The following is a 14979-nucleotide window of genomic DNA, read 5'->3' as shown; positions in this document are numbered from 1 at the left end:
AAAAACATCTTCCACATAGAAGCGGGGTGAAGACTGTGCTAAAATAGGATTGCTCTAATAAAATTAACTTCACTAAAAAGGTGGAATTTCCAAGGGCCATTGAACAGCTTAAATCTGGAAAAGCAGCATGCACAGATGGGCTACTCTCAGAGGTGTAAGGGTCATGGTGGATGGTGGGCCTGTACACTCATATTGGGGTTGGGAGGATCCCAAGCAATTGCTGGGTGGATTATTGTATCAAACTTTAAGAAGGGTAATAACTCAGACAACCCCAATTGCTACCGCTCCATTACACTACTGGACATCACAGTGAAGATTTATGCTAAATGCATTTTGGGCAGATTAGATGAATAGGTAGCGGAGAACAATACCTTGGGTCACCTATAGAAGGTTTTAGCAGTGTTTTTTCCACGTTGGACCACTGTTTTGTAAGCTCCATGGAAGGGTTGTTTATGCTGCCTTTTTTAGATCTGGAAAAAGCATTTAAAAGGATGGACAGGGGTATATTGTGGACGAAATTAACAGCACTGGAATACCTGCAAATTGGCTGAGACTCATACATCACTGAATTCTTTGACTCAACCGGGGGGGGTGGGTGTGGGGGGTAAAACAAGGGTGCCATCTGGCGGTTACCAGACATTTGGTCGAAAAAAAATTGGTCGACCAGACAAATGGTCTAACCAATTTGGTCGAAAACCAAATGGTCGAATTTTTTATTTTCACCCTTTTTTTTTTTCTAAAAACCCATTTTTGTAAAAAACGAAAACCCGAAAAATAAATATATAATTAAAAAAAAAATTCGACCATTTGGTTTTCGACCAAATGTCATTCGACCAGTTTTAGGTCGACCAAATGTCTGGACACCCCATCTGGCACCACTACTTTTTATTCTTTTTATGATGGATTTTGACCGTACAAAGTATAACAGAACAGCAGGGTGTGCTCGCCTAGGTTGGGAGACAAGGAATTCAGCACTCTACTGTACTCAATGCTGATGACACTGTCATTCTGGCACTTACCCCGGCAGGCCTGAATCACAGGCTTAACTACGCTACAGAGTTCCTAAAGGTTAACCACCTAGAATTAAACAAGGATAAAACTAAGATTGTAACATTCAGAGGAAAGGATAGGAACACCATTTGGCAACTGAAAGGGGACCCAGTGGAGGTAGTGGACTCCTATCCGTACTTAGGGATTACATTTTCGAAAGACTGCAAGTGGTCACAGGCAGTGAGGGCCAGAATCTGTTTTCAGGGTTTATGAAGGTTCTACTTCGAAAATAGGGCGCCCGGAGACTGGATAAATGCATTGAGGTTTTTAGATGCAAAGTTTTTACCCAAATGCTTTATGGCAGTGTTTACTGTTCCTGCAAACCCCTTGAGGTAGTACAACTGCAATTTTGGCACCAAACTCTAGGGCTTCCAAACGGCTGCCCAATTAGCGCACAGAGAGTCGAGCTGGTGATCCAGAGTATTACTTCTCTGGCAAGAGCTAGACAATTAGCATATTTTGCTAAACTAAATCCAAATACGAAACTTCAAGTGGGATTCTCAGTCATGGAACGCTTCCCGGACTTACACAAGCCAGCATAGTAAAAGACTTGGGAAAGGTTCTTGGCTGGAAGAGGAAGAGCCATCAAGACAGAAATAAAAAAAACCTGGTCCAAAGAAAATCGCTGTGGGTGGATGAGTGGACAATGTGTTCTCTCCCATCTCTTGCAGCCTATGAACAGTGCAAGAGGACAATGTGTGCCCCAGAGCCAATACCAGATTCAAATTCGCGGGAGCTATGAAGTTTCCTACTCAAAGCCAGTTTACAACTGCTTCCACTGGTGAAAACAACTACCTTGTTAAAGGCTCCTTGCAAAATGTAACTGACATGGGGGTGGATGAAGATCTAGCGCACTTTATTTAGTTATGCCCATTTTATAAAAGGGACAAGATGATGGTTGAGACCTCATTTTCTCTGATCAAATATAAGATATTGCAAGGATGTGATGCTTTTAATGTTCAAGTTTCTTTATGATCTGATGAACTACCTAGTCCAATCTTTAAAGAAGAGGCTCTGCACAATAATTCTAGCATTGGTTTATGAGGAAAAGTGAAGGTGACATTAAACCATAAAGGATGCTGTTTTAGATGTATTTAAGTTATAATGTATTGATATTTAAAATCTTTGTTTCATTGTGAAATGTGTATTATTTTATCAGGTTAATGGAGATATCACGATAAAATGTTATGAATTAATGAATCCTGGGTGGGTGGGAGTGGATCACAAAATAAAGATCCATCATGAGCCGAAAGGGAAGTTAACCTCACACAAGAGGCTACTGAATGAGTCATCTAGCAAGGGCAACAGAGGTGGTGCAACCTTGATCTTCAATGTCTAGTTTAATAAGCTGAAAATCTATCCCTTTGTTTGGAAGGGATTCCATAAATTGCAAGAAGTAAACACAAAACCGACTTCAGGCCGATGTTATTATATTTGAGGTACTGGGGGAGAATATTTAATTACACAGCCACAAAACTAAAAGCATATAAGGAGATCCTCTATGTGAATACCCTAAGACTAACGGGGCTCTTGATGTCCCCACACGAATTGACAATGATCATCTGTGGCTGGCCCAAATGTCCCTTATTCCATGCACATTGGCAGTGGTCTCCGGGAAACCAACACATGCCCATCTAGAGAGGAGAGCCTCAGCAGATTCAGATGTGAAAGAAATAATTCACAGCCAACTCGAAATTTTCTCAGGGACAAAATATAACTACTCTTCACTGTTAACACAAAAGGAACAACCCGAATCACTAACCAGATCATCTACTTATCTGGTGGACAACTATTTTTGTTTTATCTCCCACCAAATGCTGAGGGAATTGCAGGCTCTGAAGTCTCCCCTGACAACATATTGGCTGTTACAAACACAAAATAACATGGAAAGATAAAGCAAATGTAACTTCATAACAAACTATGATAACGAAACAGCATAAGGAATATGCAAAAGGATTTACTTTTCGAGCAACAGTGCGTACTTCTGAGGAGAGAAAAATAATGCATTTACGATATGTATGAGTGTCGCAATACAAATGGGCACAAGCGCTTTAAAGCCCTCGAATACTGCTGTTAAAGCACACATCACCGCTGACCATCATCGGTTTAAGGTGCTCCCAAAAGCATCAAGATGATGGGGTAATTGTACCCTCTGCCCGTCAAACAGTTTGCACACCAGAGCGTGGTCACCAGGGAGGAACACGATATGTGCATGGAATAGTACATCAAAAAACAAAACTTTTCGCTGGTTTTGGGAAATTCTACTAATAGATTTTGCCAACATCTCTAAACAAATCGCAGGGGGCTCACAACTGCCACTTTTTTTGCGAAAGAATTTGACAAGTGCCATTCAGTTCTGCATGAACACGGCAGTTGGTTTCCTGGCACCCATTTATAAATGTAAATGAGCGACCTGCGGGGGCTCAAAAGCTACGAGCTTGGTCTGTCTGCACACCTGAGAAGAAGAGTCACTAGCTATGATGGGGGGGGGGAAAGTCAACTGTGGCCAAAATCTCATAGCAGCGGCTTGAGGAAGTTATGCACAGGACTACAGCTGGGCAAAAGTGCGCAATTTCCGTTGCAAGCCATGACTAAACCCGAATAATCCACGGATGGGGAATTTTGGAGCATTTTCAGGCACGTTTAAAAAAAAACAAATGGTTCAATGTTTCCATTTAGGGATTCGATTCATTTTTGCAAAAAACCCCAAAAGGTATCCACTCGTGTGTAACTGCATATTTCTAATATAACCACTTAAAATGTCCCCTAACCCCAAATTAAATACGATAAAATCATTAAAGCCTATTCCTCTAGACAAAATCTTAAAGGTGACAATCGGGGGCGGGGGAGGTCGAGTTCAAATTTGCTAGTGGAGTAAAAGTGTTGGCAAATTCTTCTCTCTCGTTTCTCCTTTAGGTGAATTCAAATTAATTAGGCCCCCCCAGACAAAAGTCAATGCAAAATAGATTGTGTAAAACACGTGCTTTGTTTAAGTCCTCTATAACTATAGGTTTGACAGGGGTGGAAAAGTTACTTAAAATCAAATAACCATATAATTAATTATTGTGCATGCATCACAGAGCCATGATCCCAATATGGCAGCCAATCAACCATATTCTATGTTGCCATTAGTGATTCAATGGTTCCCGGCATTACTACTGGACTCATTTTCCACCCAGTCGCAAATTGGTTTAAATTGAGATCTACTGCCTGGGCCAAGAAGCATCTTACACACGCAACAACCCTTTTAGTATTTTATTACTTAAATACACCATACTAGAGCAAATGTCTCAGAAAATATCACAAATAAAAGATTTGTCTTCATTCAGCAAATATGTGAACCTTTCTACACAGTGGCTATGAGCCACAGTTTTTTTTTTCCTTTTTACCATGGGAAGTAGTGACATTTGGACAAAAACAGGTACATGCATACATACATTGTATTTTACAGCGCTACGTTAAAAGGGGGTTTGTGATCGGGTACCACAAAAGCCACATCTCTTTCCTTATCTTATGTCGAGTTTGATTGAAACACGTTTCCTTACAACACTTAAATATACAAAGAAGCAAGGAGAATGTTGTCAAGGTAAGACACAGGGTGCACGGTCTGGCCTGCGCCCTGCTAATTGTTAATGAGGGTCGAAAGCAGATTTCGATGCGTCTTTTAATTAGCTTCATTAGTCATTTTCCCCTCAAAATGTCGCCAGTGGATTTTTTTTCTTGTCAGTTGCTCTACAGTCTCCCATTAGCACAGGTTCATGGAGTCCTTAGTGGTGCTCTTCAGTTATTTTCATACACCGATTGACGTGGGAAGGGCAGTCAAGAATAAAAGGTGCAAGGGCATGGAGCCGGCGCAGCATCCGGCTACAAAGGTGACTTGTCCACTGGAGACACATGGCATCCATCTGCGATGAACACAATCTGAGATGAAGGCACACATTCTGCATTTCTCCGGCTTCTTAACAGACCTGGAAGAATAAAACAGAACCTTAGTTACAATGTAAAATGTAAACGAACATGTATACAATAGCATCCACCGCGGGGCAGCCAGCCAATCGGCTCCCTCCAACGCCAGGTTAGCATGCACAGTAACAGCAAGTGTGTGGAGGGAGCCGCTGATTACCTCGCCATATGGGTACCATTCTTCCCCTGCAGCTCCCAGTGGGCACCACTCTTGCCCTCACTCCCCAATTACAAGTTCCCATCCACACTTAAAATACCCTGTTCGACAGTCCCTATGGCAGATCCAGGGCTCAAATTATACTATTAGCACCCTGAGCAACAGAAGTGTGGCAGTAGTATCAAGTCCTGCATAGGCAGGTGGGCCGTTAATGGCCAAGCTCAACGAAAAACAAAAGGGCTTAATGCTACACAAAAATAAGTAGAATTCCCCCTTTTTTTTTTTAAGTCAATATAGAGAGTGTGCCATACTTTTTTTATGGCTTCCCTGCATTCCGAGTCAACCATATTTTCTGCACACAGTAATTCTATGTGCCATACTTCCAAGTTAACCCGCCGTCCTGATCTCCCAACCACCGACCCATCCTAGTAATGCAAAATTCTCAATTTGTACCCCTCTACTGATCCAATGATCCAGAGTAACAGATTATCATAATCAAGTCAGCGGGCACTCGGGCAACATACAACCACCAAAACCCAAATACCTACTACATCCCGGCGGTACAAGCAACTTGCCTTTCAGTCTTTCCCTGATGCCTTCTTAAAGCAATCACCGATAAGTGGTAGCCCATATTGGTAGAGCCAGTGCTTTAGGCGGCCCAGTTGCATCAATTCGGCAGGCTCGAGTACAAGGATTACTGAGGCCAAAATGAGCTTGGATTGTCCCAAGGTGCAGTTTTAGCATGTATGTGGCCTTCCTCCAACTTCTGCCCTTTCCTCGACCACCACCTCTTATTCTCTTGGTTTCCTGCTCCTAGATTAGCAGTCTGCAGGTTAGGTGACCGAGATGTGGATGTAATAAGCTCAGGTACAGCTTATATTTATAGTTTACAACTGCCACCAGGATAGCAACTCTCACAGTTCTGTAGTTTGGGAACAGAGGTGCATCTTAAATGCAGCTCCTGAGCATCAATCACTTGGCGGTCATGGCAGTAGCCAGAGGACACTGGTTACCCCTGAACCGGGAGAGCATGCACTGCAGAAACCGGCTACCGAGTCAGCAGGGCACAGGTCTACACTATGCTTTTGCTATGGACTTTAGGAAAGGGGGACATGGCTAGCAGGTCACCCTTTGAGATGGAATTATCTGCATTAGTACATCGATTAACAACATTTAGACAAAACTGTAAAAAAAAAAATAGCCAGGGCTTTCACACCCTTACCAGATGACAATGCCTCAACACAACTGCAAACTATTTTGCCTCTTGCTGGTAACCTAAGTCAACCCCGTCTCTTTCACACGTACCACAGCACCTGTAGAGAAAGCCAATGGCAGTGGTGCCCGCTACAAAATGCACAAATGTCAAGTCCTTGCATTAAAGATTGCTTTACAAATCAAGTAGGTGTACAATGCATTCTGGCCCATGTGTGCCTGTAAATTCTAAATACAGTCCAAGGGGTGCAAGCCCTCACTGTGGTAGAACAGGCACTCTTGCCTATGGGAACCCAATAGATGAAAGACCTGCACTTTCACATCCACCAGGCATTTAGAAAGGGTACACCCCAGAATTGGCCACTTTAGGAATTAAAATGCTGTGCAAGGAACAAAAAAGGCACAGTTTGTGAGAATGTGATGCCCAGCGCATTATACTGCAATTCATCAACAAACATGAAGGCTTCCTTTAAACTTAGATTCTATTGATTTGTGAGATAAGACCTTCCACACTTCCGCCAGCTCTCTTCTGCTTACTTTGGAGCCCCTCATTCAGACAGGAGCCAGCACAGCAGCAAGTGCCACTAGATACAAATTCCTGCCTGTGCTCAATTGTAGCGACTGATTTTTAAATATTCTGTACAATTTGCCCTTTGAATACAACCCAATTTCCTTCTGCAATATGGTTTAAGCCTTGCAGCCCTCAGATTTTAGGCCCAATCAATTCAAGCTTTAAAATACCATTCACCACATATATAGGCATCAATATTTTACAGGACTGGTTTTATAAAAAATCCCATACTCATGACTTTCAGGATGAAGAGCATAAATACGGTTATTACCCATTCAGGGGTATTTCACTGTGTGCATACCTAGAACAATAATATAACTGAAGTCAAAGCAGAACCCTGTTATTAGTGCTGAACCACTCAAGACAACTAGGGAAAGGGAGGGATTTTCTTGCCCATTTTCCCCCCCCGCCAGTAAATTGTCCTTTAAATTGAGAAATACAATTTTGTTTTATATTAAAACATCACTGACGGGAATTTAGCAACCATGCACGTTGAATATACATATTTCTTTTACAAGCCATTAGCATGCGGGAATGTCAGGCAGTCAGTATTTCAATTGAGTTTTCTGGAACCTTCTTTGAAAGCGACATGTCTATTGAGTAAGACACCAAATGACGCTGGAAGTTCAAAATCTGTTTATATTTAAATTGATTAACTTCTTTCTATTGTATTAACAAATAGAACTTGTGTGCAATATTGTGTTTGTCGCGAAAGGGGAGGGAGGCTGTAGGGAATCAATAGTGGTAACACGAGTGTCCCAGGATCACAAAAAGAACTCAAATGAAAATTGTGCGCCCTTGATTTGAGGTGGGAGGAAAATACACTGGAACTAGAGGTTACCCATTTAAAACATCCTACAGAGCCAACGTCCTGGTGACTCTAGACAAATCACCTAGGGAACTGGATGCAGTTAATTTATCAATATGAAAGTGGATGGCCAATGGTCCCCCACAGTAGACTTTGATCCATTTGACCCTGGTGATGGGTCTTCGGGTCCTCAGAACTCTTTGGGGGGAAACGTAGGTTTCATACAGATTTTGAATCTCAATTGAATTCCAGGGAGTGGCGTTTTTCCAATTCAGTCAGTGATTATGTAATTTTTTTTTTTTTTTAAGTTGCACAATGGAGCCAGCAGTCGGGAGTTATGGGAAGGCAGAGGGTCCTAGGCCTCCTCTCCCAATCAGGATAGCTACAACACCTACGACGGACGCCAAAAGGGTTACAGCATTTCTTGATAGGGGTGTGATGTTGCCAAGGGGGCCCAGCATTCTTGTCCGGATAGACTGCTGTGTGGGGTATTTTCAGCTCCAGGATATAGATTAACTATACCAGACTATGTTAGGTACAGAGGTGTGGACGACTAACTGTTGGCTGTCAGATGAAAGCCCAGCAGATATCCACCATTAACTCAACTGTTCAGACACTGCCGTCAGAAATATAAAAATAAAAACACTAACTGTGCCCAGTCTTCGAGTGGCAAGGCTGAAAAGCTACAGGCCTACTTCTAACTACATAAGATTGATGCACTATGAAGTGCAGTTTTGCTAAATCAGAACTGCCATGGAGAACTCCCTGCATCCTGTAACTGTGATTGAAGTAGTATCATATCAAAAAGAAAACTCAATTGCCAGAAGTAATTGAAAGGCACACTTATTGGAAGTTGTCGCTGTTAACCTGCTGAACAATATATTGGCACAAGCAGAACAAGGGAAAAGGAAGCAAACTTAATGTTATGTGAAAACAGGCCTAATGTAACAGTATGCATTTTAAAGAGAAAAGCACAATTTTGGCTCATGTGAAGCAGACATTTAAAAAATAAAAAACTGTGCCGGGATACACAAGGAAACCTTCGCCCCTCCTCCAATCAGATCACAGAGGTCCAACACTCTTCACCTCATCATTACATTTACCAGGCTCACTCTGTCCATCTCTTGTAGTTTACCAAAGCCAGGAAGCTTGGGCCTAGGAGAGATTTATTCGGGTGGAATAGGTCCACTGGGAATTCAACCTTTCTAAAATACAAAATTGAATCTAGTTTTGGGAAAGGCTGGGTTGGGATCTCAGTGTGATGTGCAACAGATGGTTCCAAGGGGGTGGGGTTATGCTTTATCTGCCCAAGGAGATAAGGAAGCACATGGTCAGGTCAAATGTTTGTGTGATAGAATATTGCTAGAAATGGAAAGTGCAGAGGGCTGTCGGAGATGGAGTGCTGTGGATTTCTTTTATTACAACAAAAAAAACTACCCGTTATTTAAGCAGACAACATACAAATGACATGGTACAACAAATTTTCCAGGATGTTGCATTAATTCTCTTGACATTAAGGTTATTTTTGTGAGCAACCCAGTTATTTGAAGTATTCATAAGACCTGTGTTTTCTTTATCTGTGACCAGGGCGGAATAGCGAATAGAGATGGGAAATGAGCACTGTACATGTTGTGGTGGCTTTTATGTGGCTCTAAAAATGAATTTGTGGTTTTAAATTGTTTGCAGTAAGAACCAGTGTCAGGAAGGAAAGGTTTGCCGCCACAGAAGGGAATGGCAGACTTCATGGTAATTATTGTGTAAATATAAATATTGTCTATTAATTTAATAAAAATCTATTCTTTCTGTACCACGGCCTGGTCTTTGGCTTGCATGTTGCAAAAAGTGTTCGGACTACCACAGTGGGGTTATATGGATCAAAAGGCAAAGTTAAATCAATAATCCAATTAATTGTGGTGCTCTTGATTAGGGTTGGGGGTGCAGGGAGGGAATGAGCTCCCCAAATTGTTTGATGCCCATAAATATATTCTACAGATGAATACCTCAAGCCCTGTGGTAAAAATCTGTGAATTTGCTGGACGAGGCCAAGACTACAGATGGTTCCTTGGATCCGGAGGACGAGTTTGGCTCAGCAGGCCTTGTGTTTCTTGGGGAACACCAGTGCACCATTACACTGGTGAGGTGCAAGTGTAGCCTGATGAAGATCAGTTCCATATTGGGCGATTAGGAAGATATCAAAAAGGGACAAATCGCAGGTCCACATATTTGGAGAGGAGTTTGTTAAAGAACTCAGCAAACAATGTAAACACCTACACTGCTTTAGAGAAAGCCCAACCATTCTGTGGAGGAAGTTTGTCATGGGTGTCAGGGCCAGCTACAGAAAGGGCCATTTGGCCAGCCATGTTACCTGTTCCTTGTGCTCCATCTCCCACTGGTCCTCATGCTCCATCTCCCAAAGGAAGATTGGGTAATAGCCAGTCCCCCACAGACCCAGTTCGAGGTCTCAAAGATGCAGATCTCATGGATTCAAGAGGTTTCAGAGCTGAATGTATCCAGGGTAGGTGGCTCCCTTCTGCCCCTTCGTATTTCACCAAGCTGTTCAGACCAGTGGTGGGGTTTCTCAGGGTCAGGAGTATCTGTCTTGTGATTTACCAAGGCAATGGCCTCATAATGAGCGAGTCTGCTCAGTTCATCCAATGCCATGCCCAGCTTACTGTCGAGTTACTCCAGTCATTCAAATGAATCCAGAGTTCCAAGAAATCCAATCTGGTTCCTTCTCAGACTATGAAGTTTCTAAGATTTGTGACAACCTTCAGGCTATCATCGCTTAGCATCCTGTTGAAGGAAGTAGTGGCAATAAGGAAGGAGCCAAGAAGGGTTCTGCGATTATTAGCCATTTCTGTTATACATCTGGCCACCTGCTGCAAGGACTTCCAATTCTAGCTCTTCATCAAGGGCTAGGCTATTTAAAACGGGCTACCTTATCCCTCAGAAAGAAGAGAAGAGCTACAGTGGTAGGCGTGCATATGGAAGCATGGAATAGAAAGGGCATATTTGCTATATCCTCAATCTTCAATTAGAAGATGTTTGAGAACCTGGGGCCCCTCTGGTGTGGCATGAGCTTGACTGGAGGGTTATGCTCTCTAGGGGAGTCATACTGGCCCATGAATTGGCAATGCTTGACAGTTCCATTGTTATCAGGTGCTTTGCAGATTGGTTCTCGCACTGTATGACGATATTGTTAATGGGCAATTGTTCCCACACTGAGCAGTGATACTTTTAAATGACAATGTACAGTGGTACATTACACAACCAAGCTAAGCTAGGTTGGAAGCAGAGACTCACTCCCACTCAGATCTGGCTTTAAGCTTTTGAGATTTTTGCTTTGAGCTTTGATTAAAATCTGAAGCCGATTGGTCAGCCAGTTAGTGGTTTATTTTATTTATTTTTATTTTATTAAATCTCTTACATAGCACATCACTGCCATAGGCCTCAGTGTGCACAAAGAAAACAAAAAGACAGACATAAAAAGGACTTGCTCAGGTACTGGTTGGATTCTAGCAACTGAAAGCTTAGTCTCCGATGGGGACAGTTGAGGATGAGTCCGATTGCATTCTGCAAAAAAGGACCAACTTATGGATTTTTTTTCCAGTTTGGGGCCATACCCTTTGCCCCAAACGATGGATGACTCAGCAGTGGGCAACAAGTTAACATTATGTTTCCCCTCAGATAGCAATGATTGCAGGCACTCTGCTTCAGAACAGTTGCCTTCAAAAACCCTTTTTGAAGGGCTCACTCGGTACCAGTTGGCCTCGGAAAGGTCTATTAAGCCCCTGATTCGGATTCCACTATTTTAAGATATTTTGGACCCTCATCTTCAACCCCATCCATTCAAGTGATGGCCTGGCTGGTGTCGGGAATGTTGGTTGCCCAAGGGCATTTTGGAGACAGTTTAGTCTATTGTCAGACAATCATGGGGCCTCCAGTATGGTTAGGGCAGACAACAGTCTGGAGAGTAGTATTGCTAATGCAGAGAGGTCTCTATGCAATTCTTGCAGTGTATTTTGTGGATTGACAACCAAGCTCCCTTACCATAGCATAAAGATGTGATGGTCTGCTATTTCAAGCAGGCACTCTTTGCTGTGGTGCTTTCCAATGGAGGATGGGGGACGAGGGGGGATATCGCCTAGTTTGCAGACTGCTTAGGGGCATCAGGATTTCTCAACCCATGCTGCCTTGTAAATATGCCAGGATGTGAACCTTCTGCTTTCCATGCTCAAGGAGCGGCTTGTTAATGGGAATTTTTTATTTATTCGAATTAGGCCTTTGATACGTCTACATTGATTCAATACATAGCATCCAATTTCTAAAATAAACATTAGCAAACAGCCCAGCAAAACATAAAATAGCAAAAAAGATGGTTTAAAAACAAATCCTAAAAACGGAAGGTGTGTCCCGTCCATAGTAATAAGATTTACAAGAGCAATTGTAGGAGGTCGTGTGACTTTTTCCCCATAGTTTGTCATAGAACACACATTATCACCTTCAAAATAATGTTGCCATAACCGAAGGAAGTGCTCTCTGAATCCACTCCAATCACACGACACATACGGTGCTAAAAAGTTACTAAAGCTTCACACTCGGTCGCAAGTAGAGAACGGTTTTCTATTTTAATGGATCCACAAAGCCTACAAAACACCTGGTACCATGGGAATGCCCCTTTGACAATCAAACACTCTTAGCGCTCCCTGCAGATTAAACTTAATGTGAATAGAAGTCGCACAATCAGATTATGACGTGAGGCAGTTAAATACATATTGCACCCTGTCTTGCATAAGTACTAGAACAAGCTTAAGCGGCCAGATTAACGAGCAGTCCAGAATCTCAAATAAGACCATTTTCCCTACGGCTCTCAGTTTTTGGAGTAAAGGATTTTCAAATGAATGCCCCCAACCTACACAACCAAGCACAGGATTCTTGTTTTGCAGAATAAAGTTATCAAGATAAAGTACAATTTCATTGATGTGGAGAAGAGAATCCTCTACTGAATGAGAGACTTGTACACAGACTAGCAGGTGTACCCGTGCTTTGCATGGTAGTTCCTACTTCGGTCCTAGTTTGAAGTTTATTTAATGAACTAAACCAATGCTTCTTTTTAGACAATATTGCTAGTCTTTCCTGTAGGAGCTGATGTGAACAAATTGTCTTTGTTTCCAACTCTGGAGCAAGCCACAAAGCGGACCACAAGAAAAGCATGAATCCTGCAAATCGGTTCCAGCTACATTAAGCTGGAACGTTGAGATTGTGCAGCAACATTATTGGTGTTCTGATCTACGGCCGAGGCAACAGTGACCTCAACATAACAAGCACTGTACATGTAGGGCTGAAGCATGCAAGCTTTGTACTGGTGAGATTGCATACATTCATTAACTTCCATGCGAAATTAAGTTTCTGTAATTTTCATGAGAGATTTGCCACAATGTGACCGCCGTCGTCATTGCAGACACTATTTAAGAGACATGCACCGTTTCCGGTCACCCGCCTTGTTAACCGCACGATTTCAAAAGTGAGTACTGCTAATGTCCGCTAGAATGCACATAGTGTGGAAAGTTTAGGAACTATTATCTGCTTAAGTTTCTATGAACTGCTGAACTTTAGGAACAATGAACGTAGAACTATGGCAGAACTACAGCACGAAGAGCCATATGGCAGGGGTAAGCATTTCAGACAGCTTAAAAAATTAAATGTCAGGGCTCGCAAAAATCTACTAGCCCACTAGCATTGGCAAGTTGTTTTTATGAAGGGCGAGTACCAGTTGCTTGACACTTGACCTTGCTGGCTGGTATGGGGATGTTAGAAATGTATTTTTCATTTACTGTGAACACACTTTGTTTGCTGTAAATGACATACATGTTTCACTGTGCATGCTTGACAGCACTGCACCGAATATGAAGTGTGCTTATGGAGATGTACTATTTTACAAAAATCACTAGTAAATATTTTGTCACCAAAATCACTAGTAAATATTTTGTCACCAGTCACCTATGGGCAAGTGCATTTCTCTTAGGTCGAGTATGTAAACTAAGGAACTCGCCCTGCAGGTCTAGCGGGATTTTTAAGAATTTGCAAGGCCCGTTAAAGAAAAATGTATATTTTATACCTTGACATGGGTCTACACCGTGCAACACCTACATGCCAAATTTTAGGTTTGTAGCATGCTTGGTGGAATGCTGAACATTTCGAACAGACGCATGCATATCCACAAGTTTCCCTTTTATATACAGAGGTTAAAATTGCTCATCTCAAAAGAGCAATCAAGGGAGTGCATACGAATCTCAAGCAGGACACATTCACAAGAAGTACAGATAGGTCAATTTAATTTAATTTTTTTAAGCTACATCTTTCAATACGATTGACCCCATCAAATACCTGCAAAGCTTATAATGTCCATATTCTTGCTCCCCTTTTTGAGGGGGGCAGATATTGCTCTGGAACATTTGGTTCTTTTTTTTCCCCTCACCAGACATGGCCACGTTCCAGGTTAATTGAAGGAACACTGGTTGAATTTTTGCTTCCTTTACTCGTTTTCCTTATTTGGCTATGTGTGCTCCGGTGTCTGCGTGCCTATAAAGCCAAGATGGTAACCTTTGAGGGTTCTTGGGTCAGTTGTTTAACCGGTTTTGCAAATCCCATCTCCCGGTTTCTTCCCCTAACTTGGCAAGATGGTTCTCATCGGTTATCATCCATGCAGGCGTCGATCGTTCCAGCTTTAAGGCCCATTCTGTAAGAGGGGACTTGGCTTTCATGGTGTTGGTCTGGAACCTGGCTAGAGAACATTTGTCAGCCGACGGGTTCATTCACTACGTTTTGCCCGTGCTTTGGTCCTGCATAAAAAGGTGGTCTCCTTGCCATACCATAGATGGTAAGGTTTGTGATGGAGAATCTAAACCACATGATGGCGGGAAATGTAAAGTGAATAAAGAAAGGACCGTCGTAAATTAAATAAAAACTCCAGGTCCTTATTCAGGATTTTACATTTAAAATTCCCCAGCTGCCATGTTGGCTAATGTTACACGTGCACTGCAATAGAACATCAATCGAGCTCCAAGCCATGTGCTAATTAACTCCAATAATGAAAAGTGCCTGCCTAGATGCAATGGCCGCCTTGCCTCGGTAAGAAAGGAGGCCCAAGCACCCAAAGTGCGGGTAATCTGCAAATGCAATCTGTTTGTCATTCCCAAAATGAACTGATAGATTTTT

At 42.3% G+C, this 14979-nt stretch overlaps 1 protein-coding gene across 3 annotated transcripts in view; it reads right to left on the bottom strand.

Annotated features, from left to right (window-relative positions):
- Window positions 1–4291: 4291 nt before the first annotated feature.
- Window positions 4292–14979, bottom strand: part of LMO4 (LIM domain only 4) — a 43113-nt gene continuing 32425 nt past the window's right edge. For all 3 annotated transcript variants that reach the window (XM_069641737.1, XM_069641739.1, XM_069641738.1), the window contains exon 5: window positions 4292–5018. In XM_069641737.1, coding sequence (XP_069497838.1) covers window positions 5010–5018 — 9 coding nt within the window. In that variant the 3' untranslated portion in view covers window positions 4292–5009. The remainder of the gene's footprint in view (window positions 5019–14979) is intronic.

Source organism: Ambystoma mexicanum, chromosome 1q (genome assembly GCF_040938575.1).
Source record: "Ambystoma mexicanum isolate Mex_15411 chromosome 1q, UKY_AmexF1_1, whole genome shotgun sequence".
NCBI classification, from domain to species: Eukaryota; Metazoa; Chordata; class Amphibia; order Caudata; family Ambystomatidae; genus Ambystoma; species Ambystoma mexicanum.
The sequence above is the reverse complement of the archived record's forward strand: the minus strand, read 5'-3'. Positions and strand labels throughout refer to the sequence as shown.